This window comes from Glycine soja, chromosome 20, assembly GCF_004193775.1.
Source record: "Glycine soja cultivar W05 chromosome 20, ASM419377v2, whole genome shotgun sequence".
Classification (NCBI taxonomy): Eukaryota; Viridiplantae; Streptophyta; class Magnoliopsida; order Fabales; family Fabaceae; genus Glycine; species Glycine soja.
Genome location: NC_041021.1, coordinates 11083200 through 11110275, shown reverse-complemented (window position 1 = coordinate 11110275; position 27076 = coordinate 11083200). Strand labels below are relative to the sequence as shown.

The window sequence follows — 27076 nt, the reverse complement described above, 5'->3', positions numbered from 1 at the left end:
ACTGCCCTTCTCTCTCTCTTGTATTATCTTTTTTTTATCAGCAAAATTATAAGTTGTATTAATAACTGTGAGTACCAGAGGTACTAAATATACAAGGTAGAAACCAGCAGACTAGCAGAAGCATAGGTCCTACGAATCAGGTGCCAATCTAAATTTTTTTTTTGGAAGGCAAAATATATATATTATTAATAGGCAAACTAGTACCAGTGGTACCAGAAATAAAAGTTACAAAGCACTAGAGTGCTGCCCTCCAACCAATAACCCACCCTAATACAACAGAATTAAGAAAGCCCAGCAGAATATCCAAAGGAATTCGAAATATTTGAAGACCAATGATTTAAGCTAATATTGAAATCTTTATCTTTAGCCTTGAACCAGGACCAAACTAGGTATATAGCATGATCCATAACTTTATATGGATCAAAAGGTCTTCCTTGGAAAATCAGGTTGTTTCTATGGTGCCAGATAGAACTAGTCAAGGCACTCCACCATCCACCCCTTATGTCCTGATATACAGGGTTCCCAAAGCCTTCACAGAATTGAGTAAAGTGGCACTTTGGGTGACTTGGAAGGGGGCCTACTACCCGGATCCATCTCATGGATTCCCACCACAAACCTTTTGTCAGATTACAGTTGAACAATAGGTGGCCCACATCCTCCTGTGCATTACCACACAAAGGACAGTTTTGATCCTGGATAGTAATGTTTCTTCTTAGGAGATTGTCCTTGGTAGGTAGTCTGTTTTTAAGGAGTCTCCAACAGAAAACTGCTACCCGAGGGGGAATTTTCAACTTCCAGATTATGCTATATATCTTCCCATCTGAGTTTGATGTACTGGGTTTAGTGTAGAACTTGTAAGCTGATTTAGTAGTGTAATGCCCGTGGGGTTCAGCTAGCCACACCATAGAATCCTTACTATGCCTCTCGATAGGAATGAAGCTTATTTCCTCCATAAACTGCACAGCTATATCATTTTCATGATCAAATAGATTCCTCCTCCACCTGAGATCCCACTCCCAGCTATCATTATTAAAGTTACCCATGCTAGAGATGAGGGAACTTTGCTGTCTACTAATCCGAAAAAGTTGATTATATTTCTGCTCAAGAGTGCAGTCTGTCCCTAGCCACTTATCTGTCCAAAATTTGATTCTTTCCCCACTCCCAACCTTCCAGGTCAAATGCTGATTGAAAATATTAGGATCCGACTGATGATATAGCTTTCTAATATCCCTCCACCAATGGGAATGACCCCTCTTGTTAGAGCCAAGCTGGAATTCTGACCAATCCCCATATTTAGAATTTAGGACTCTTACCCAAAGCTGCTACCCTAATCAAAAAATGTTGTTGATAAATTACTAGACCAATAGTTGTAGGGCTGGGCAAAGCCTTTCTGCAGCAGCAGCAGTAACATCCTGTATGCACAAGTGTCTGCTGTGTCTTGGGGCAGGTTCTTCAACACACACACACACACACAGAAACACACCCACACACAGAAACACACACACACAGAAACACATACACACAGAAACACACACACACAGAAACACATACACACAGAAACAAACACACACAGCCACACACACACACACACACACACACACACAGAAATACACACACACACACAGAAACACACACACACAGAAACACACACACACACAGACAGAGAGACACACACACACACACACACAGAAATACACACACACACACAGAAACACACACACACACAGACAGAAACACAGACACACACACACACAGCCACAGCCACACACACAGACAGAAACACACACACATAGACAGAAACACACACACACACACACACACACACACACACACACACACACACACACACACACACACACACACACACACACACACACCACACACACACACACACACACACACACACACACACACACACACACACACACACACACACACACACACACACACACACACACACACACACACACACACACACACACACACACACACACACACACACACACACACACACACACACACACACACACACACACACACACACACACACACACACACACACACACACACACACACACACACACACACAGCCAGAAACCCATACACACACACAGCCATACAGACACACACACACACACAGCCAGAAACCCACACACACACACAGCCATACACACACACACACAGAACACACACACAGAAACACACACACACACACACACACACACAGCCAGAAACCCACACACACACACAACCATACACACACACACACACAGCCATACACACACACACACACACACACAGAAACACACACACACACACAGCCAGAAACCCACACACACACACACACACACACACACACACACACACAGCCAGAAACCCACACACACACACACACACACAGAAACACACACACAGCCAGAAACCCACACACACACACATAGAAACACACACACACACAGACCCTCATTAGCCCTGTCAGTCCTTCAGCCACTAAGTGAAAGAGTAATGGAGCCAAAGGGTCTCCTTGTCTCAACCCTCATGATACACACAGATCCTCATGATACGCACACACACACATATACCCAACTACAATATTAAACCATAAGCACCCTTCAAACCCAACATTTGAAATTAGTTACATAAACAACTGCTGATGTCTATATTTGACCTTTTGTATGTTCTTGTATGTGATCAGTGTAATTTGCTATATAAACAATTGTTGTTCATGGTGAGTGAACCTTAGATTCCCGTTTGAGACTGAATGCAATGACTCTTGCAGACAGTTTGCATTAGCCATTGTATTTAGTCTTGAATTGTCCGTTTGGACAGTTTGGGGAGACTGGTATTTTTATGTTACATTCATTCGTGAAGGTTATTATTATTTTCATTAATTTGATTAAATTTCGGTTCACTGCATTTCAAGTTGTTCTCCGAGTGCATACTTGATTATCGGGAAATTCATTTGACCGATGTCATGTCGTGTACTTGGAGACCAATGCGAAATGCTGCCGAAATTTAGTCAAATTTTTGTAAATAATGGTAACCTTGATGATTAAAGCTAACATAAAAGACAGTTTTCCTAAATGGGATAGGCCCACACCTATAAATAAAAAAAAAGTGAGATTTTCATGCATGGAATTGCGTAGATGGATCGAAGTTGGATGAATGAAAGTCGCATAAGCCCAGAATATGAGGATGGCGTCGAACAGTTCTTGCAATTTGCTTCAGAAAGAGGTCGACCGAATGAAGAAGGAAAATATTATTGTCCTTGCATCAACTGTTTGAATGGAAGACGACAATTACTCGATGACATACGGGACCATCTATTGTGTGATGGGATTAAGAAGAATTACACAACGTGGATATGGCATGGTGAAGTGACAGACATGTAGAGTGGGTCCCAATCTGAACCGTTTGATGTAGAAATGGGAGATCGGTTAGAGGACATGATTCGTGACCTTGGACAGGAGTCTTTCCAGCAAGCACACGCCCCTGTGTATGAAGGATTGCAGAGTGATTCTAAGAAGCCTTTGTATGCAGGCTGCAAGAATTCCTTAACCCTGTTGTCTGCTGTGTTAAGTCTGGTTAATGTGAAGGCCAGGTATGGGTGGAGTGACAAAAGTTTCACCTCATTGCTTCAGGTAGTGCACAATCTGCTTCCAGAGGACAATACATTGCCTAAAAGTTACTATAAGGCGAAAAAGATATTGTGTCCGATGGGTATGAAGTATCAGAAGATTCATGCTTGCCCCAATGATTGCATGCTCTACAGGCATGAATTCCAAGAAATGTCCAAATGCCCTATCTGTGGGACTTCACGGTACAAAGTGAAGGATGAAGAGGAAAGCAATTCTGATGAAAACTCCAACAAGGGCCCCCCAGCGAAGGTTTTGTGGTATCTTCCAATAATTCCAAGGTTTAAGCGTCTGTTTGCTAATGAGGACGACGCAAAAGACCTTACATGGAATGCAAATGGAAGGATTTCTGATGGAATGGTCCGTCATCCGGCTGATTGCTCCCAGTGGAAGAAGATTGATGGTTTGTATCCGGATTTCGGGAATGAGCCAAGAAATCTTAGACTTGGACTAGCCAGTGATGGAATGAATCCATATGGCACCTTAAGCACTCAACACAGTTCATGGCCAGTTCTGCTAGTAATTTACAATTTGCCTCCTTGGTTGTGCATGAAGCGAAAATACATGATGTTGTGTATGATGATATCGGGCCCAAGACATCCAGGAAATGACATTGACGTTTATCTAAGTCTGTTGGTTGAAGATCTGAGAAAGTTGTGGGACGAGGGGGTTGTAGTGTTTGATGCGTTTCGCAAGGAAACGTTTGAAATGCGTGCAATGCTTTTTTGTACCATTAATGACTTTCCAGCATATGGAAATCTCAGCGGTTACAGTGTTAAGGGTCATCATGCATGCCCCATCTGTGAAGAAAATACAAGTTACATACAACTGAAACATGGGAGAAAAACAGTCTACAGTAGGCATCGCCGCTTTCTAACACCCAATCATCCTTACAGACGACTGAGAAAAGCTTTTAATGGAAGTCAAGAGCATGATATTGCGCCGATACCGTTGACTGGTGAGCATATGGAAGAAGAGGTCCATTTTCTTTTATCTTCCGTACTGGTGTGATCTTGACGTTAGACATTATATTGATGTTATGCATGTAGAGAAAAATGTTTGTGACAGTGTGATTGAGACGCTCCTTAACATTGAAGGCAAGACGAAGGATGGCTTGAATACCCGTCAAGATCTAGCTGATATGGGTATAAGATCACAGTTGCATCCAAGGTCTGATGGGAAGAAAATTTACTTGCCCCCAGCCTGCCATACTTTGTCCAAGAAGGAGAAGATAAGTTTTTGTCAGTGTCTTCGTCAGGTGAAGGTTCCACAAGGATACTCTTCAAATATTAAGAGCCTTGTGCAGTTGAAGGAGCTTAAGCTTGTAGGGTTAAAGTCTCACGATTGTCATGTGCTCATGCAACAATTGTTAGTCGTGGCTATACGAGACATCTTGCCAAACAAAGTCAGGTTCACCATAACTCGCCTGTGCTTTTTCTTCCATGCTATATGTAGCAAAGTGATTGATCCAGTAATGTTTGATGAGTTAGAAAATGAGGCCGCAATTATACTGTGCCAGTTGGAGATGTATTTTCCCCCTGCTTTCTTTGACATCATGATTCACTTGATTGTGCATCTGGTCAGAGAAATCAAATGTTGTGGTCCTGTTTATCTACGGTGGATGTACCCGGTTGAGCGATACATGAAGATCTTAAAAGGGTATACAAAGAATCTATATCATCCAGAAGCATCTATTGTTGAGAGGTACATTGCAGAAGAAGCCATTGAATTTTGTTCAGAATACTTAGAGAAGGCTAAAGTTGTTGGGCTTCCTGAGTGTCGGCATGATGACAGAGTGGGTGGTAAGGGTTCAAGAGGACTGCAGGTGATCACTCCAAGTGTAGAAGATTTGTTACAAGCTCACTTGTATGTCTTGAACAACAGTAATGAAGTTTTGCCATACATAGTTAAGCATGAAGCTTTAGTCAAATAGAATAATCCGAAAATATCAAAGAATTGGGCGTTGAAAAAGCATAACAAAACTTTCTGTGATTGGTTTAAAGATACAATCTTTGCAGATGAGAATGCTTCAGAAACATTAAGAAAACTAGCAGATGGGCCTAAAAGAAATGTTATAACCTAGCAAGGATACGACATAAACAGGTATTCATTTTACACAAAAGCACAAGATGACAAAAGTACAATGCAGAACAGCGGGGTCACCCTAAGGGCTGAATCTCAACACTTTGCAAGTGTCAATGACGCCAATCCCTGTGTAGCTTCCATCCCTTACTTTGGGTTCATTGATGAAATTTAGGAGCTTAATTATGTGAAATTTACAGTATGTGTTTTCAAATGTAAATGGGTTGACAGCAACACCGGTGTGCGCACCAATGATATAGGATTTACCCTGGTAGATCTAAAGAAACTTGGTTACCACAATGACCCTTTCATCATGGCAGAACAAGCTAGACAAGTATTTTACGTGCAAGACCCTTGTGATGAAAGGTGGTGCGTGGTTCTGCAGGGCAAAACAGTTGGTGTTAATGTAGAAGATGATGATTCATACATGGACACCTATGTTAGTCCTTTGACCGCTCAAATCACTGGTAACGTTGTCGGAGAAGAAGAAGCTGACGATGTTCATGCAAATCGAAATGATCATGATGAAGGAGAATTGATTAACATCGGCTAATGTAATTTTCTGCAAAGACAGAGGTCACCAAACCTAGTAAGTGACAACTACATTTTTCTCTTATTGAGGCATCGGTTTTTTGTCTTGTCTCATGATGTGGTGGGGTTTTGTTTAATAATCTTATACTTTTGCCTTCCAAAAAAAACTTATCACTAATCCTCTTTTCATTAATCCAATTTTGTATGTTATTATATAAAAGATCATGGGTTCTTCACCTGCCTCCACTACTCCTCCTCCTCCTCCTCCTCCTTCTCCTCCTCCTCCTCCTACTTCGGACGCATCGGCTTCGATGTCTGCCGTGAAGCGGACACGCAAAGCCTCACGCCTACGATCGTTGTCCACTAGACCACCTGGTGTTGAGAGACCAGTGGTGCATGTTGATCCTGCTACAGGGAAGGCCGACGGTCCCCACAAGAAGAAATTAAGAACATATTTAGGGATTGTGGCATGTGATAAGGTGGACATCACCTACGAGAACTGGAAGGAGGTCCCTACTGCTCAGAAGGACCTGATTTGGGAGGATATTCAGGTATTTCTCTTTTCTTATTTGATTGTGTGTAATTAATAGCCAAAAAATTTCATTATTGTAACAAATAAACTTTGTTTCATGTTGTCAGGCAGAATTTGATATCCCAGAGGCTTCTGACAGTAGGACGAAAAGGAAGTTACTACAGACCGTGGGGGAGAGATGGAGGCAGTTTAAATCAGACCTCACGAGGAAATGGGCCCTTGCAGCCGATCAGGACGGTGTCGAGGACACTGTCTGTGACAAATACGGCATCAGCAAGGAAAAGTGGGCCCAGTTTTGCCAGACTCGCAGAGACCCTTCTTGGGAGGTATGTTCCTTTTCCATTTAAGTTGTTTTTCATATTAAACATGATGTTGTTATACTTCATTCTACCCATTTCAAACATTATTGTTTAATTTTTTCAGGATGTGCGCATGAAGGCACAGGCCATCCAGAAGCAGAATACTGCCTCCCACGTTTTGTCTCGTGGGGGTTATGATTATTTGGAGCAGAAGCTCGTGGCTGAGAAGACCAAGAAGAAGATGTAGGAAGCTGCACAGTCAGGAAGCATTGATGGCGTCATCGACCCTCCATCCCCGGTCAGACGCCACGTGAAGTGGAAGATGGCCCGCACGAAGAAGACAGGGGAGATGACGATTGAGGCCGCAAAGGAAATCGCTGAGAAGATTGTAAGTCATGTTCAACTAACCATTACAATTATGTTTGAATATTTTGAGAATGTCATGTACCACTGTGTGTTTTCTGTGCAGGATTCTTTTGAGGAGCAGGCCACACAGGGATCGTTCGTCCCCCATGGACGTCAGGATGTTCTGGTCAATGCTATTGGACGTCCAGAGCACCCTGGACGTGTCCGTGCTACTGGAGCCGGTGTCACCATCAAGCAATACTTTGGATCGGCTCCACGGACGTCCCGCAGTGCTTCCTCCCTACCTCCTGACGAATTACAGCAGCTGACCCAGCAGATCAGGGACCAGCTAGAGGAGTCCATCATAGAGAAAGTGACGAGGCAGGTCATGGCATCCTTCAGCCACCTTCAGTCGCAGATGCAATCTCAGGGAGTTGCAGTGCCTCCTGAGCCTGTGGTTGGTCCTGGTCCCTCCGGTCCTCGAGTGAGCACAAAGGGGAGTTGTGTTGATCCCTCAGGAAACGATCCTGAGACCGGTGACTCTGACAGGTGCGGCTTGTACATAGAAGCAGATCCTGCACGCCTGGTTGCCATCGGGAGAGTTTATGAGGGATCCACTGTTGTTCATAACACTCCTTTGTTGTCTGGCCAAGTAAAGGTGAGTGTGGAGGAGGTTAGAGATGCAGATGCTCCAGTTCCTGTACCCACTGATGAGGTTTCCTTAGTGGGGCAGGCACTTCACACCTTCCTTGCTTGGCCGACACATCTGATCAAGTCTTTATCACAGCAGGTACTTATTGTCCTTACTATATGTTTCTTCTTTTCAAATTAGGCTATTTAACTTTGTTTCATGAACAGGTAGTTGTGTCTCCGCCAAAACCACCTCCGAAGCCCGATCCGGAGGTCGATGATCCGCTTTATCTGATGACATTGACCATCCCAGAGCTTTTCTTGAGGCCTTATCAGGTTAGATGGGATGCCACCGTCTTCGGGGTCGTTAATCCAGATTTCCCCCTGTACATGAAGCACGAAGACCTCTCCAAAATCGCACACGGTGGTCAATGTCTCAGCATATCAGTGTTACAGTTGTGGATTCTGTAAGTCTTTATATAAAAGGCTTTTATTTACCTAAGTTATGGCTTTCAATTCATAAATATTTAACTTTGACTTAACATAAACAGGCATCTCACTGAAACATGTATGCGAGCGGGGAATTCTGATATCTATGGATTCCTCGAGCCTCAGTCCATTCAGAGGTCTGGGCAATCGCAGTTTGAATCTGAAAGTTACATAAAGAGTTGGATGCAGAGTTCACAACGCGATGTGTATCTTGGAGCCTACCTAAATGGGTAAGTCACAAAATAACAAAATTTAATTAATGTTTACTAATGTACTAACCCATTTTAGGTTCCACTGCAGCGGACACTGGCAGATGGTGGTCATCCTGCCCAAGGAACACTTAGTTGTCTGGTTTTGTTCATTGCATAACAGGCCAGACAACTACCTTAAGGGGATTATTAATAGGTTAGTGTTGTTTTCAATACATTTGCATTGTAATACCTCAACGTACAACACCAATTTTTAATTGTTACTCATATGGAACAGTGCTATCAAGGGTCTTGATGATGCTCCACAGCCTAAATCAAAGGCTCCTGCTAGGTGGATTGTCGTCAAGGTACGTCATTTACATAAAACTTCTACTTATATATATTTCTTTATGTGTCTGTACACTAGTTGTTTAATCAATATCCAAATTTCATTATGTATTTAGTGTAATAGACAAAAAGGAACTACTAAGTGCGGCTACTATGTCATGCACTGGATGTCCACCATCATTTTAGGAACTTTTACAAATAATTGGGAAGCGGTAAGTTTATTTCAAAGAAAATCGATTTATTTATAATTTGTATTACATTATTAACTTAATATGATTTATTTAATCATGCAGTATTTTAACGACCCTAGACCATTGGAGCCTGAGAGATTAAAAGCATTGCGGATCCAGTGGGCACAGTTTTATCTCCGAATTAGAGATCAGGCCTAGGATTTAGGGACATTTTTTAACATTTTTTACATTTTTTACATTTTCTATGTAACATGAACATTCAATTCATTTGTTGATAGTTATTTATAATATATAAATCAATTATTTGATGTTTATTATCATTAAAACTGCTTGAAAGCATAATAAAATGTTTATTTGCTGTGAATTGGGCCTTCTGAAATTGCATTTGACAGGTACAATTTTGGGTTTACTGTAAAAACAGAAAGTATATATAAAAAAAATATTTGAAAACAACATCGGTTATTAACAAAAACCGATGTTAATATCATAACCAACATCGGTTATAATAGAAAACCGATGTTAACGTTTGTATATTAACATCGGTTTTTTGTGTATAACCGATGTCAGCGTTTGTAATTTAACATCGGTTATCTGTAGAAAACCGATGTTATCTAGTGTACATTAACATCGGTTAATTATCAATAACCGATGTGAATATTTGAATATTAACATCGGTTATTTATAATTAATCGATGTTATACACAAAGAACTACACCAAATAAGTGTATGCATCATCAACGTTGACATCGGTTTTCTAGCAAAACCGATGTTAAGGGCATATATTAACATCGGTTTTTTTAGAAAATCGATGTTAAACTAACATATTTACATCGGTTTTACTGGAAAACCGATGTCAACGTTCATCATGCCTACACTTTTTTTGCTGTTGTTCATTGTGTTTAACATCGGGTATTTGGAGAATCGATGTTGTCATATGTATGTTAACATCAGTTCTCCAAAACCGATGTTAACATTCATACATTCAACATCGTCACTTTCCACATTGGTTTTAGAACCGATGTAGAATGTTCTAAATAACCGATGTTGAAAGTGTATTTTCTAGTAGTGTAAACAATTGAAGAATTATGGATCTATTTCAAATAATATACAATTATTTAGGAAAAAACTATGTTTATTTTATTATGAGAGACCTCTGAAATGTTTTTATTTAAAATTATATGTTTATTTACAATACATGCTTTGTTAATACCAATTAATGTTTTTTATTTTTAATACATTGACTTATTTGTGGAATGTCTTACTTATTAAATGTCAAAATAATTAACTAAATAAAAAATAATTTGAATAAAAATATTTTTTATATAAATATTATTTAATACAAAATCACCCTATACATATACAAACAAATTGTTATAAAAAAACTAGTAAAGATAAGGAGAGGTGGTGAGTTGGGGTAAGATTTTTTCCGTCCAATTCAATGGCAATTTTGCCATTTCATTATTCTTTATGAATATTTTTTTTTAAAAAAAATAATCATTATTACCAACTTTAATATTGATAAACGTTTCTTATGTAAGTAAATCTGTATAATAATATGTTTCCACATTTAAATAATAAAATTAAACAACATAATTAGATAGTGATTTTAAGAAATATCTTTAAAGTATAATTTTTTTTATAGTTTTTTTTACAAGACTTTTTTTATAGTTTTGTTATCCTTTTTGTTCGATCAACTCGAAAAAATTGAAATAATAAAAATAGAAAGATATATACCATAGCATAGCGATTATTGAGTAATGGATAATTTTGGATTGTATTGTTTTGTAATTTAATGGGTTTTTTTTTTTAGAATTTCTATTGCCATTTTTCAATCTAAAAGTCTGTTGATGGAAAATAACCTCAAATTACTTCTAAATTACTTCTAAGATCTAACAAAACTAAAAGGATGGCTTAACACCACTCTTGTAAACTTCTCAAGAAGTAATTACATATGTTAAAGTAAGTTAATTTAATTTTATTTATTTATTTACTGACATAGATTAAGACTTGTTTTAGATAAGGGCATGTTTACATAAACTTTTCTATAAACATGTTTAGGAGGAAAAAATATATTAAATGATTTTCAACAAAAGTTCAAATTAACTTATGCATAAGTTAGTTTACATAAATTTTCTCATATAATTTCTCATAATTTTAAAAATTATACATAAACTAATTTTAATTTATGGAAAAGTTTATTTTTCCCCTTATTTTCTTATTAAAAATGTTTACAAGCTTATCCAAACGGATCCTAAAAGTCTCCTAATCAGCATACCTTTGAATTAAGTAGTTAAAATATATTAGCATTCTTTGTAAAAAAAAAAAAAACTGACATTATAATGTAATAATTTTTTTACCCTATCATGTTAATCATGAATTATTATATATAATAAGATTATTGACTTTTTAATAATCATTTTAATATATATATATATATATATATATATATAAATAATGATTTCTAATTAATTAATAATATAAAAAAAATTATACTGAAATTATATTACAATTAAACTCTAAAAATATGCAAGATGGTACTTGTGTCATATTGAATTCCACTACTTATTAATTATAGTCTTATGTAATTTTGTTAAGTTATGTATTCACTAAATAAATGTATATAGTAAAGGTACCTTTGCTACGATTATATGCCTTTTTTTTCTCTCTGGAAATTAAAGCAACTTTGCCACCACCAGTTTCCAGTTCTAGCTACTAATTAAATGTTCTTATTCTTAATTACAAAGTAAGATTTTGTTAGGTTGGTGATTTAATTAGATTAATAGTGAAAAGCCAGCGTCACATAAAGAGGGATGCTAACCAATCATCCACTAGTACAACCTTTATTTCTATTTTACATGTAATATTTTATATTTTATATATAAAAAATTATATATAGGTACTTTTCAACTAAACCAATTTTGCACTACAAAACTAATTAAAAAATTAAAAAATTAATTGGAAGTTGAACAAAACTAATTAAAAAATTAATAAGAAGTTGAAAATTTAGTTAGTAATTAAAAGTTGAAAGCTGAAAATCTAGTTTATTATATTAAAGTGAACTGTAAAATTAGTAGTTGAAATAATTGAAAAATGTAAAATAATATAAAATAATAAAAATATTCTTTATTTAAAAAAGGTAATAAGAAAATTTAATAAATATATTAAAAATAAAAGAGAAAAAAATATAAAAAGTTAAAATCTAAAAATTAACATTTTAAAAAATGTTACTTGAAATACTATTCCAACAAATACTAAAAACTATCAAGAAATTACTAAAAAAATTATTTATCAAATAGTCAAATAAATTTTTTCAATTACTAAAAAAAAGTTAAAAAATAACTTAAATATCTTGTAAAACATATCTTTATAATCTAGTTTTACCAACCACACTCTTAAGCCAAGATACAACATATGACAAATTTATCTCGTTAACCAAATGATAAAAGATAATTAAAAATTGGAACAACCTTTTATTGTACTTTTGTGTATTCCTTTTGTTATTGAGATGAGAGGGGGTGAGGTGGTGGATTTGACTCTCTTCACTAAAAAAAATTAACAATTAATAACTAATATTTTTTAATAAAAAAGAAGTGTAAGTTACTTTTTAATGAAAAAGAAGAAATTAACCTAGATTGTGCGGAATATATTTTAAGTAATTAATCTCCATATGGAAAAAATAAATAAATTAATCTCCATTTGGAAGACTGGTTGATTTTGTTTTCTTATGAATTAAGAGCATCGACTTTATTAAATCATGATTTAATTGATAAAAAAATATACATTCTTTAATTTGATAAAATGAATGGAATTAAATTTTTAATTAAGGTTGAGGTTCTTAATTAATGATCAAAATAAAGTTCATGCATTTTTTTTGTTGACATATAATAAATAAAGTTCATATCTATAATTAATAAAATTTAAAGTTGAAAAGCCTTATTGATTATGACAATAAAGTTCAAGTTCTTTTACAATATTTTTATCCATTGATCATTTATTAGCGAGAGATCACGAAACAACCTAGTTGCAATTTGTTGAGTTTAGTAGGAATTGTAAAATTGTTTACACGGTGAATTAATCATAAATGATTTTTAATAAAAATTTTAAAATAATTATTATAAAAAATTTATAAATTTATAACATATGACAGTTTTTAATTAGATGAAAGTGTAAAATACCTATATAAGTTTTATTTTTTAAAGCAAAAAGACCTTTATATGTTCTATTATCTTTACATGTATCATTTATTCTTATTTGTTGTTTTTGTGAGAAGTATAAGAGACGTAAGCGTGATGGAAATTGTGCAAAAACATCTCATATCTCCTTTGGAAAAAAATGTCCAAATCATTGGGCCCGTGAATAAAACTCTTGGTATGAGAGCAACAAAAAACAAAGGTTGATTTGATGAGTAAGAATATATCAAATTAAATGTAGATTTAATTTTGCTTATCAATGTAAAAATTTTATTGGTAGATTATATATAAATATTTTTGTAAGTGTTCTTTAAACTTTAAGACATGTATTTAATTTTGGTGAATTCCTAAGACCTGATTCACCTAAACTTTTATAAAAAAAAAAAGAAAAAAAAAAAAAAAGAACTCTTCGTACAACAGCAAAGAAAATCGGGTAAAAGCTATTTTTTTTCCTCAATGATCAAATTTACGTACCCGTCACATAATTAACCTTTTTCAAGATTGGGACAAATTGTGCATTACGCTACATACAAAGTATGAATGTCTTTATATCAAACTAACAAATAAAAAAATTGACTTTTTTTTTCTCAGTCTAAATAAGCTAAAAATCTATTTATACTTTTTATTCCCTCCAACTTCTTTCTATTCTACTTCGTTCATCCTTACATTTTTCCCATGTCTAAACAAATCTTTAACATAAAAGTTTTGACACAATTTGTTCAAGAATTTTGGATAAGACTTTGCACTCCTTAAATGTAAAGGATTTGGACCAGTAATTTGTTTTAGTGGATAATTTACTCCAGAGAAATCTCGTGACTGCCTAGCACCCAAGCAATGTATAAGGAAATCCAACTAGTGAATGTCAATGCTTTGATGGCACTGTTAGAAGAGCTTATCCTTTTGAACATTTTGTCTTCTAAAAGATGATAAGAACAATTTAAGAGTCATGTCCATTAATAAGGTAAGGATAAAGAAAGGTCCATGCTTCTCAATCCTTTTTTCTCTTCACACCTCTCAATTGTTATTTATTTTTGGCTTAGTTGTAAACTTTACTACCAAACTTTTATTATTTTGCGAATTTTATCATTCAAATTTTATTTTTGTGAATTTTATCATCTAACTTTTATGATTTCACGGATTTTACCATTGAAGTTTATTTTTCACGAATTTTACCTTCAAACTTTCAACATTTCCCAAATTTTACTATTCAAGTTTTTTTTTTTACTTTTGTGCATTTTATCATTACGTCCGGTAACAAAATGATATAAAAAGTCATTTTCTAAATTTTTGTTCGTCAATTGTAATTATAATTGATGTAGAAAAATGACTTTCTACATCATAATAATTAGAACCGATGTCAAAAGGTAAGACTATCCATCCTTCATCAACGATGGTAAAATATTCAAAAATTAAAAATTTGAGTGGTAAAATTTACAAAATTAAAATTTGGGTGGAAAATTTTACAAAATAATAAAAATTGGGTGATAAAATTTACAATTAAGCCTTTGCTTTTTATATTTTCAAAATATCCCTCTTGGCTCTCTCCTTCTTCACACCCCTTACTTTTTCGTGGATTTGATGGAAACTAATTTTCGTAACAATTATGATCTAATGCCTTGACATTATGAAAACTAATTTTTGCAATGTAATTTTTTATGCATTACGAAAACTAGTTTCTTTAGTGTAAAAGTTTACATTGCATAAATTAGTTTTCATAGTGTAACTTCTTTGAACATTTCAAAAATTAGTTTATGTAAAAGGATATTTTTGTTGAAAAAAAAAATTAAGAGTAACACAGAGGAAAAAGAAAAGTGTAAATAGCATCTCCCTAATAAGGGATTGCATCATAGCTCAAATGTAATAAGAGTTTGAGCTTTGGATAAATAAGCCAGTTGAATTCAAGTTGAGGCTATAATGTTAAAATATTTCTTAACTAATGTGGGGAGGATCACTAATCATTTTTTAGACAGAGATGGTAGAAGTACATTATCTCTCAATAAAGCATTCTTCATACACACAAGGAAAAGCTAATGTTTTGTTTGATTAAGGAAAGAAAGTCAAGGTAAAAGGAAAGAAGGAAAAAAAGTACAAAATGAAATGATTGTTATTGTTTGGTTGGAAAGAAAACATGTATATAAATAAAATAAATATTCCAAATAAAAAATGAGATGCAAGTTAAATAAGGATAATTTTGTCATTGTATATCAAAAAGCTATCATCTCCTTTTTGTCCAATTTGGACAAACAGTTACAACAAATAGAGGGAAGAAAAATTGTATCTTTCCTTTCATCCATGACTATTACCAAACAAAAAGCTATCACTTAAAAAGTAGTTCTTTCCTTTCATCCATACCTATTACCAAACAAAAAGAGGAAAGAAAAGTTGTATATTTTTCGTTCTATGGTCATTTTATACTCTTTTTCTCATCCAAACGAATGCTAAATCCTAACCATTTAGTGTGTTTGAATTGCAATTGAAAAAGTGGAGTTTGGTTGAACTCTACTTTGTAAACTTAAGTTTGGTTAAAAGTAGGTTTAAAATAGCTTGATTTATGTTGGAAATTTTAATGGAAAAGTAAGACAGGAGTAACTTTAGACTCAACTATGAAAATTATTTGCCAAACATGCAAGCACAATTTTTTGAGGGGTGAATTTCGATTTGGATGGTCAGACGTCAAACCAAACATACCCTTAAGCCTTTTAATGTTAACATCTACATAATATCTTTCACAAAAGTTACATTATTTTAAGGACAAAGCAAAAATAGATAATAAATATTATATTTTCTTTGGGACAACCTCTAAGGTGAACCACCAACATAAGTGGCCCATTGTGCACAAGGAATTACAACCATTAGATTAATGATTGTATGAGCTTGTCTTAGACTTGCCCCCATCAAATCCACATTCTGACATATCTCACCTTCTCTAACTCCGACTCTCATGGGCCCTTCTCTCATTGTTGTGTACCATCGTCGAAAGAACCCCTTGATGATCTAGACAACCTCATCACCTCTAAGACCGCCCCAACGGAGCATCCCGTAATGCCTTCGGCATTAGGTTCGCCACCCTCATCGAAGACACTACCAATCGCCAAAACCCATTGTTGTTGCATACTAAACATTACAGATCTATAAATGATTTTAAGAATGCAATTACAAAACAAAACATATTTGAAAAAATAAACGAGAAAATGTAAATTCAAACTTCAAGAACACAATGATAAAAGAAAACATATATGAAAGATAAAATATAAAAATTATCAAATTTCAAACCCAGATCTAGCACTCCCCTCACCAGATCTTCGTTGTAGTGACTTCGTTGCCATAACTCCTACGTCACAACTCCTTGCTCTCCAAACTCTCAAGAAACTCATTCCTCTTCTTGATTTCATAGTCTCTTCTCTCTGTTCCTTAAAAATCATATCAATGATGTATAGATCGTTAGGAGCAAGATCTTAACATGATGAGTTTGTGCACACACGGGAGGTGATTGAATACTAAATTTGAAGTTGCAGTTGGCAGAACAGAGATGTTGTGAGAATTCATACGATTGTAAACACAAAGGAAGTGTCTTGCAAAATTGTTGAGTTTGTGATTGCTAGGTGAACCACTAGAATCAGAAAAAGTAGTTTTCACAATAACTAGTGGACGCATAGTGAAGAACAACACTAGTGAAGAAGGTCGTCGACAACAAGGGATTCCTCTGACGGCAGCACACAATGAAAAGAAGCGTCACAAGGGTCAAAGGTGAGATATGCCAAAGTGTAGATTTGATAGGGACAGGTCTACAATAAGCTTATGCACACAAATTAACCTAATGGTTATAATTTCTAGTGTTTGGTGGTCCACCCTAGCCGTCGTCTTTCTTTGGTCTGTAAGTAAAACTCTAAATAGAACAAACCACATAGCAAGAGACATTTTACAAATGTTTCAAGAACATGTGTCTGTTGTTATTTGTTGAGTATGGCTTTTTTGACAGGATAAACGCTCAAATTCAGCCTACTACCAGATTTCTCTAGAAGGAATTTAGAATTTATTGTTGTTAAATTTTCGAATAAACATTGATGCTTTAAAAGTAAACTAATTCAACAAATACCAATCTTAATAAACAAATGACTGACATTAGACAACTTATATCTAACTAGTCATGATCAAGTTTATGATAAAACAATAACACAGATCAAAGTTGAGCATAATAATAATGTCACTACCTCAACAACACAACTCTAATTTGATCCTTTGACACTTGACACGAGTTTACATGGTATTTTGATAGCTAGAGGGTTGGCTTTTCAAGCCACTGGTCAACCTAACATATGATTGCTGAATTAAAGTCACTAACACTAGCTAATTGCATTACTACAAAAGCCCATTCATATATCCACAAAAATTCAGCATAAATTACAGCAGTCAGCAGCAAAATATTCACCTAGAAGCAGTATAAGAAGGCACCATTGTTGATTTACGACAGACGAGCAGAACTTCGAGTTACTCGTCTCGCATCAGAAATAGCTGTCAAAGATTGAGATGCATCAGATCCTCCTATATCTGCATCATCAGATCTACGTGGTCTGCCTCTTTTCTGTACTAAACCATTACCATGTTGGCTTTCTCTACTTTCATTCAGCTCATCCTGATTGTTGCTTCCAACTTCATCGTCAACAACCCTATTGGCTCTTCGCCTCTTTCGTTCAGATTTAATCACCTGTTTGCTTCCTCTAGGTTCATTGTCATCTTCAGTCTGCTCGGCCTCTGCCTTGGGTACTGTATATGGCCATGAAGTGCCACAACTTGGGCAAACTTCGGCAACCTAAACATCAATTAGTTGTAGTAAGATAGTCAGAAACTCTCCGCATTTCTAATATTGTAAAAATGAAATAAGACCAATACTAATACCTTTCTCTGCAAGAAAAGTTGCTTCAAGCAGTAATGATGAATTCGTACAGTACAATTTTCATTTTGGCATAATTCTGCCTGTCAAACATTGACTAACGAATTATCAGATTCAAACAAAGAAGTAATGTGTTGTGAGTATAACTGATACTATCTGCATAATTCAAAACTTCCACTTCTGTTCCTTCTAATACAATTAAAAAAAAAAACTAGTAATTTTTTGGTCTTGGGTTCTCAACAACTCCCCACAAGCCAGACAAATAGACAATAGGAATTTATATTACATCATAAAATTTAGAGAAATTTGAATATATGAAAAAGAATTATTGCTGTGTATATAATTTAAGAAAAACCACTCAATTTGTTAGTCTTCAAATCAGATCAATAAGTAATTTCAAAATTGACTGTCACAATGCAACAGGAACAACCTTTATTCCAGCTTCATTGCAAACATGACAGGATGGAAGATCATTATTTCGAAACCAACTGCGAAGATCAAGGAATGACTTTAGGCCAAGTCTTATAACACCATCTGTTGTCAGATCAAGCCACTGGTCCCGCACGAGCTCATGCAGGGTTTTTTCCTTTTGAGACAAACTGAAATTTTTCAATGCAGTTGGGACATTTGGCTGGCTTCCTTGAGATTGTGAATCTGTCACAATTGTAACCTGAAGATAGACCATGAAATTTGAGCATTTTAGTCAACATTTACAAGACATTAAAGAATAAGTATATTTTTTATTTTGGGATCAGTAACATCTGTCTCAACCCTCAAACATTGCCATCACAGAGGAAAGGTCAAACCTTTCTAAGAGATGATCAGGTTATCTTTTTCTCCATGTGTATACAATTTGGTAGCAAACAATAATCAACCTGTGATCCAAAATATGTGTATCTTGTTCCCCAACTGTGCACATAAATAAAAACAGTTCTTTTTCTTTTTGTGGTGGTGATGGTTGGGGGAGGATAGACTGCAAATCAAATGATACACTAGAGAAATACAACTGTTTTCAATACTCTTCAACCAAAAAACCAGAAACAACAATAGACTTGAAATTTAACCACTAGAAAAAATGACCAATCTTCTAGACTTTATTGCAAAATTCTAAAAACGGAGGTAAAAGAAGCACAAGCATATTGAATTACGGGCGTGTTTAGGTAAGAAGGTATAACTTATAACTTAGCATGAGTCATAATATGACACTGAAGTAAAAGCTATATGATAATATATTAAGATAAAAAAAACTTGCAACTTACAGAATCCATTTGGTCTTATGTCATGGAGACTATATATCTATTGTAGATTTGATAGAAATTTATAATGTTACCCATAAGATCTGCAAATGGTCTTCAATGAGTCAGGAAAAAGCCTACGATATAGGACCAAAACCACAACCCCTGAGGAAGGCTCTACATAATAAGGAGTTTGTGTTGCAAGGATTCAAACTGGAGCTAATTCATGGAGTTCAGCAGAAGATTCTCTTATAACAATTGGTTGGCACCAAAGGTCAACTTTGAGTCTATACCTGTCTACCATTTTATTTGTGTTACATTTAGAGAGAGATAGAGAACTGATAGAAATCATAATTGTGTTTTCATTATTGATTTGATGATTACAACAAAGGTCTATATATAGAGCAGAGTTCACAATGAGGCCTAACTCTGACTCTAACAATTACTAACTGATTCTGTTAGTAACTAACAGAATCACAGCATACTAACTAACTAAGAAGAGACAGCTAATAGTAACCACAAACAGTTTTTACAACTAACTGAAAACTAACTGAATTTAAGACTTCTCTCTAACACTCTCCCCACAAGCTCAGCAATACTAAGTACTCTGAGTTTGGAGCAGAAGTTGTAGAACAAATGCTTGCTGAGTGATTTGGTAAGTATGTCAGCAACTTGGAGTTGTGCAGGAATGTAGGAAACAACCAAAGACTTGTTCAGAACCTTTTCCCTCACAAAAAAAATGTCTAATTCCATGTGTTTCGTTCTGGAGTGAAGCACAGGGTTGTGACTAATAGCAACAGCACTTTGGTTGTCACAATAGATAACTGGAGGAGGGATGGGAACTTTGAGCTCATGGAGAAGAGACTGGAGCCAAAGAACTTCAGATGCAGCATGTGCTAGGCTCCTGTATTCGGCCTCTGCACTAGATTTAGCAACCAGAGTTTGCTTTTTAGACCACCAGGACACAAGATTAGGACCAAAAAAGATACAAGCACCTGAAGTGGACCTCCTATCATCAATATCAGAGGCCCAATCTGCATCACAGAAAGCATTAATGCTGAGAGGGGCACTGGTGGTGGCAGGCAGAAGGGTGAGACCATGATCAATGGAGCCCTTTAAGTATCTTAAGATCCTTTTGACTGCACTCCAATGAAAGACCAGTGGCTGAGCGAAAAACTGACACACCTTGCTGACTGAGTATCCAAGTTCAGGTCTGGTAATTGTAGCATACTGCAGGGCTCCTACAATGCTTCTGTACAGAGTGGGGTTGTCAAAGGGGTCAGCACCAGTTTTGGACAACTTAAGATTTGCAGGTAAAGGAGTGGAAATCCCTTTGCAGTCTTCCATGCCTGCTCTGTGAAGTATATCTCTAATGTATTTAGCTTGAGATAAATGAAGAGCACCAGATGGAGTAAGCTTGCATTCTATGCCCAGAAAGTACTCAAGAGTGCCAAGCTGCTTAAGAGAAAAGGTAGCATTCAACTTGTTCACAATGAGGTTAATAGCAGTGTTGGAGGAACCCGTGATGATTATATCATCTACATAAATGAGAATAAGCAGGCAGCAGCCATGTTTGTTGAATATGAGAAGAGAGGGATCACACTTGGATTGTTGAAAACCAAAGGAGATGAGAGTATTTGTCAAACTCTCATACCAAGCCCTTGGGGCTTGTTTTAAACCATATATTGCCTTGTGAAGTTTGCATACAAGAGTGGATTCACCCTGAATAAAGCCTTGAGGCTGTTTCATGTAGACATCTTCATGGAGTTGCCCATTAAGAAAGGCATTGTTGACATCAAGTTGAATAAGGGGCCATTTGGAAGTAAGAGCAATGGTGAGGACAGTTCTCACTGTGATTGGTTTCACCACTGGAGAGTAGGTGTCACTGTAATCTTGACCATATTTCTGGTTGAATCCTTTGGCGACCAAGCGTGCTTTATATTTGTTTATGGTACCATCCGGGTTCTCTTTGATCCTGAAAATCCATTTGCACCCGATGGCTCTTTTATGAGGAGGAAGAGGTACCAAGCTCCATGTTTTGTTAGCTTGAAGAGCTTGATACTCTTGTTGCATAGCTTCAGTCCAGTGGATAGATGAAAGAGCTTGCTGCACAGTGGTTGGTTCAGTGGTTGTTAGATTGATTGTGGGAAAGAGAGGAGGTTTGAGATGGCCAGTTTTGGATCTTGTAAGCATATGATGGGTGTTGGTTGTAGGTGAAGGAGAGGAAGTGGGAGTGGAGTTAGGATCAATGGTGGAGGAAGCTGTGGAGGGTAAGGTTGGAGTTGGAGAGGCAGAGGCACTGATGTATGGTGAAGATGTGTGGCTGGGAAAGGTAGTTGGTGTGTGAGGAGTAGGTTGGTTGTTTGGTGTGAAATTGTTTGGTGTGTGAGGAGTTTGTAGGGGAATATGGTTGACAACTCCAAGGGGAGCTGCTGATGTGACTGTTTGGTTAGGAGAGCAGGTGGTAGGTGGAGTGATTTGATAAGGGAAGTGCTTCTCATTAAACAACACATCCTTGGAGATATAGATGCGGCCAGACTTATTGTCAAGACACTTGTAACCCCTGTGAGAAGTAGAATAGCCCAGAAAGATGCATTCTTTTGACCTGTATTGGAACTTAGGATTGTTGTAAGGGGTTAGAAGAGGATAACAAGCACAACCAAAGGCTCTGAGGAAGTTATAATCAGGAACATTATTGAATAGAACTTTGAGGGGAATGCAATGATTATGAGATGCAGGGAGTCTGTTTATGATGTACACAGCAGTATGAAAAGCATGGTCCCAGTAATGATAAGGGAGAGAGGAGTGGGAGAGTAAGGAGAGGCCCATCTCCACAATGTGCCTATGCTTTCTTTCGACCACACCATTCTGATGGTGGGTGTGAGGGCAGATAATGCGATGAATGATTCCTAACTGACTGAGATATGATGTAAAACTTCTGAATTCACCCCCCCAATCAGATTGAATGGCTTTTATCTTAGTGTTAAGCTGTAATTCAGCTAATGCTTTGAATTGTTTGAAAATAGTAAGTGTTTCTGATTTGTCATGAAGAAAATAGACCCAAATATATTTGCTAAAAGCATCAATGAATGAGATGTAGTATTTGTAGCCCATAGAGGACTGCATGGGGGCTGGACCCCATAAATCACAATAAATTAACTCAAGAGGAGAATTATAAGTGCTTTGAGACAGTTGGGAAGGCAATTTGTGTGACTTGCCAAGACAACAAGAGATACAAAAATCAGTTTTGTTTTTATTGAATGTAGGCATATTACATGATTTCAAGGCATTATTCATAGTGTCTAGATTTGTATGGCCTAGCCTGTGATGCCATTGAAAATACAAGTCATTGTGACTAGTTACAATAGAATGAACAGAATGGTGTCTAGAAGAAAGACTAGAAGTAGTTGATGACTGAGAGTGAATGGGATAAAGCCCAGCCTTGTCCAATTTTCCTTGAAGCAAGATTTGATCATTGTCCTGAGATTTCATGACAAAGTGAGATGGATGAAATTGAATGTATGCATTATTATCAGATGCAAATTTTGAAACACTGATCAGATTTTTGTTGATGCTAGGAACATGCAAAACATTATTTAAATGCAATGTATGATGAGGATGAGAAGGTGAAGGAAAAGCATAAGAGGAAATTCCAGTGACACGCAAACCTTGACCATTGCCAAGGAATATGTGCTCAAGGTGAGAAGGAGGAGGAGCAGAGCCTGGAGGAGGTTGCATGAGAGTAACATGCTGAGTAGCAGCTGTGTCAAGATTGTTGTTCACGGTAGGGTGCATGGCATAACCAGTGAAATTGGTCTGAGGTGCATATCCAGTGAAGTTGGCCTGAGGTGCTGCTTGCTGCCACTGAGGGTTACTTTGAGCCCAATTGTTGTTATTTGGTGTAGTGTTCCTTACATACTGATAAGGGTTGCCATGAACATAAGGTTGATTGCTTCCATAAGCAGCATTAAACCTGTGATAACAGTAGGAAGCATCATGGCCTGTGCGATGACAGACTTGACACTGAACAGTGGAACGACCCCCACGACCACCACGATTGCCACGGCCATTTCTTCCTCCACGGCCTCTAGATTGATTGTTGTTCTTGAAATTGTTGTTTTGAGAGTCGTAATTGCCTGAATTTGAGTTCCCAGTTGTCCAATTGGCTTGAGGAGCAATCTGGGTTTCTGTCGCAGAATTAGGGTTCACAGAATTGGGGGTTTTTGAATTTGGCTGAGATTGAGTAAAATTGAGGGATGCAGCTTCTTCAGTGATACGCGCCTTGTCCAATCGCTGCTCATGAGCCAGAAGAAGGGCCCTAATTTCCTCTAAATCGAACCATTCGATCTTTGAGTTGATTAGGGTTACGAGACTTTCAAATTCATTAGGAAGACCTTCAAGAATCACATCAAGTTGATCTTGAAGGGAAACAGACTCACCAATTGATGTCAACGAATCTGAAATGTGTTTGATTTTTGCCAAGAATTCAGAGATTGAAGATGATCCTTTCTTCGTGGTGCGTAGCTGAGTTCGCAATTGTCGCGCCTGAGCCTTGGTTTTCGATTGAAAGGATTGATGGATATTTTCCCAGAGTTGGAATGTGTGCTTGCAACCAATGACAGACGGAAGAATGGCAGGGGAAAGAGATGATTGCAGCCATGCTAAGAGGAGCTGGTCCTGTAATTCCCAGTTGCTGAAAGCTGGATTTTCAATATTGGCAAGGCGATCGTGTTCCGAAGCGTATTGAGGAGGTATCTCAGGAGTGACACAGAAACGATGAAGGCGATGAGCCCTTAGGACTGGTTCAATCTGTTGCAGCCATACAAGATAGTTTGTTGCATCTAATTTGACAGAAATCTTGTAGTTGAAAGAAGATAGAGGTGTGATTGTTGAGTTGGGTGTCGCCAAGATTGGTGGTGTACGAGGTGTGTGAGGTTGGGAATCCATTGAAGAAGGGAAGATTCAGAGGAAAGAGGAAAGAGGAAAGAAAAGGAGGATCTTGCCACGCTTGTGGAAGAATCAGAAGGCTCTTGATACCATGTTACATTTAGAGAGAGATAGAGAACTGATAGAAATCATAATTGTGTTTTCATTATTGATTTGATGATTACAACAAAGGTCTATATATAGAGCAGAGTTCACAATGAGGCCTAACTCTGACTCTAACAATTACTAACTGATTCTGTTAGTAACTAACAGAATCACAGCATACTAACTAACTAAGAAGAGACAGCTAATAGTAACCACAAACAGTTTTTACAACTAACTGAAAACTAACTGAATTTAAGACTTCTCTCTAACAATTTGACAGTGAAATTATGTGTTTGATAGTTTTTCTGGACAGTTTCTGAACTCTGGGACAGCAAGAAATAAATTGGTGTAATTTCTGAGATCTGATGTGATTTAATCCTATTTCCATCTGCTTCAAAACCGCTATCTTTGATTTAGTAGGAAAAAGATGGAAGTTATGAAATTCAAGTATAGCAAATGAGAATTAGCAATCTTTAAAAGAAGAAAATTGGGGATCATTTCATAAGTCATAACACAAATTAAAATTTACAATTAATTTGATTGCATCTATACAATTATAAGTTTTGGACATTTAGCCCTGATCATCTATCAAAAATCAAATATTCTCACTGGTCTAACTTATTTATAGATTTTAAATATTTCACTTTTATATGTTTAATTGTACTTCTCAGGTTTTGGATACCAGCATACTGAAACAAGATTCAATTTTTTTAGCAGAAATATGTAGGTAGGTAAAAATATATAACCTGACTATCCAAACTAAGATTGAGAGCATGAATGCTGAAGATAGCAGCGTTTGCAGAGGCATCTTGTACTATTGCTTCAATCTGTTGTTTGCCATTGAAAAATATAAGAAAAGATTACTTGTTTCATATGTTAAAATGCCAGACATCCAAAAAACATATTTATCTCATTAAGAAAAATCACACTAAGCATTCAATGACACACATGCACAAGTGGAAGGCACACTGAGAACTGTAAATACTACATACATCACAAAAACCAATTTGTATAGCCTAGTACATATTCCACACACGTACACAGACAGATTGAAAAACACAAGCAAGTTAAGCAAAACTTACAATGGCCTTATAAAAGGCAATTTGCGGAACGGTATACTTCGTCCCTAACTTGGAATGTTCGTCAGAAACAGTATTCACCACTCCATAGTAAACTTGGCCATCATATTGATCTATGCAAGCACGCAACTCAAAATTAGCACAACTAAGCGCCTTGTTTATTTTCAGAATAAAACTATCAAACAGTTGCCGCTCAGTGCCTACAAAAAAAACAAGCAAAGCAAATACAATGTCACAATAAAAACCTATGAAGGACACAGAAAACACAAAACACCCTATTTCTAATTTTAATAAATAAAATAGTTATCTGCTACAAAAAATATTCAAATTCAGAAACACGTCACATTTCAGTATTTCACCCTTAGAACACATCATGAAACAATGTTGACTCTTCAAACAATCAGAACTCAACCTAACTCCAGACTAAATTAAAATTTTAAACCAAAAAATAAATAAAATTTCTTTTATAACCATCACGAAACTGTCCCCGTAGAAAGCAGTAATAAATTTTCTTCCGTGAGCACACACAAAGTGTGTATTTCATTCCTGACATGATTTATTTCATACTTAAGAACCAACCAGGATGCCAATCCTGGACCACTTGGTTAAAAGACACAAGCCCTACCACTTGTGTCAATCCTTGTTGGTAAATAAATAAATAAAAATACAATTTTTCAACAAGAAAATAAAAAATAAAAAAAGGGGAAAGAAAAAAACCTGGGTTTCGCTTTGTGAGGTCTTGAAACATGGCGTGCAAGTCCTTCTCGCTGAGTGGGCCCCGCGACAACAGAGATTGAATCACGACATGGTGTCTCCAGTTTAACGCGCTCGACATGGTTTTCTCTCACAAAAACCCTAATGAAGATTCTGAAACCACGGTTAGGGTTTCTGAAGACTGAAAAATCAAAAGCAAAATAGTAAGCATTTGGGAAAAAGTGAAGAATTGGAGGGTTTAGCATTAATTAGGGATTGGATTTTACCTCAGAAAGAAGAAAGCATTGCGTGGGGGAAGTTGGAGCGTTTGGGAGCGCAGAACGAAAATGAAAAGAGAGAGAGAAAAAAATGGAAAGTATGGCGGGAAGAGAAAGATATTTGGAAGATTGTGTTCTTGTTTCTGTTTTTTTTTTAATAAAAAAGTGAATATTATTTTATTATTTAATTAAAATAAAATAAAGACTTAATTGCATTTTTCATCCCAACTTTTTATTCCATCTTTTTAATATTTGGAGAATTTCACCATAATTTTTAAATTTAGCATATTTTATTTTCAACTTTTAAGAAATTTGTGAATTTTATTTCAACTATTTTTTTTATTAATAAGCATAAAATTAAAAGTAAAATTTGCCAAAAAAAAATAAAATTTGTCAAAAATAAAAATTT

The 27076-nt window shown here is 36.2% G+C and overlaps 2 protein-coding genes across 6 annotated transcripts; both read right to left on the bottom strand.

Moving 5' to 3' along the window:
- Positions 1-281: 281 nt before the first annotated feature.
- On the bottom strand, positions 282-16582 carry LOC114401863. Its single transcript, XM_028364442.1, has 2 exons — positions 16429-16582; positions 282-1276 (listed from the first exon to the last, which is right to left on the bottom strand). Exons 1-2 carry the CDS (start codon positions 16580-16582, stop codon positions 282-284), a joined length of 1149 nt encoding a protein of 382 aa, XP_028220243.1.
- On the bottom strand, positions 16224-26782 carry LOC114403247 (non-structural maintenance of chromosomes element 1 homolog). 5 transcript variants are annotated; one of them, XR_003664625.1, is made up of 9 exons: positions 26677-26782; positions 26414-26591; positions 25700-25896; positions 25364-25444; positions 18782-19021; positions 18357-18434; positions 17890-18270; positions 16756-16870; positions 16224-16589 (listed from the first exon to the last, which is right to left on the bottom strand). XR_003664625.1 is itself a non-coding variant. In XM_028366073.1 (8 exons), the coding sequence occupies exons 2-7, from the start codon at positions 26529-26531 to the stop codon at positions 17923-17925; spliced, it is 1062 nt and encodes a 353-aa protein (XP_028221874.1). In that variant the 5' UTR covers positions 26532-26591; positions 26677-26782; the 3' UTR covers positions 16224-16870; positions 17890-17922. The 5 variants fall into 5 exon arrangements, 4 of the variants coding, with proteins under 4 accessions (XP_028221874.1, XP_028221875.1, XP_028221873.1 ...); XM_028366073.1 differs by having other exon boundaries at positions 16224-16870; XM_028366074.1 differs by having other exon boundaries at positions 16224-16864.
- Between the last annotated feature and the right edge of the window lie 294 nt (positions 26783-27076).

Bases quoted from the DNA above. Each gene is read 5' to 3' on its own strand.
- LOC114401863 (XM_028364442.1), bottom strand. From the start codon at position 16,582: ATGTTTAGTATGCAACAACAATGGGTTTTGGCGATTGGTAGTGTCTTC. The intron at 1,277-16,428 runs GTACACAACAAT...GGGATTGGTCAG, and splicing joins AAGGGGTTCTTTCGACGATG to AATTCCAGCTTGGCTCTAAC.
- LOC114403247 (XM_028366073.1), bottom strand. From the start codon at position 26,531: ATGTCGAGCGCGTTAAACTGGAGACACCATGTCGTGATTCAATCTCTG. The intron at 25,897-26,413 runs GTTTTTTTCTTT...TTTTTTTTGTAG, and splicing joins CCTCACAAAGCGAAACCCAG to GCACTGAGCGGCAACTGTTT. The intron at 25,445-25,699 runs GTAAGTTTTGCT...GGCAAACAACAG, and splicing joins TTGCCTTTTATAAGGCCATT to ATTGAAGCAATAGTACAAGA.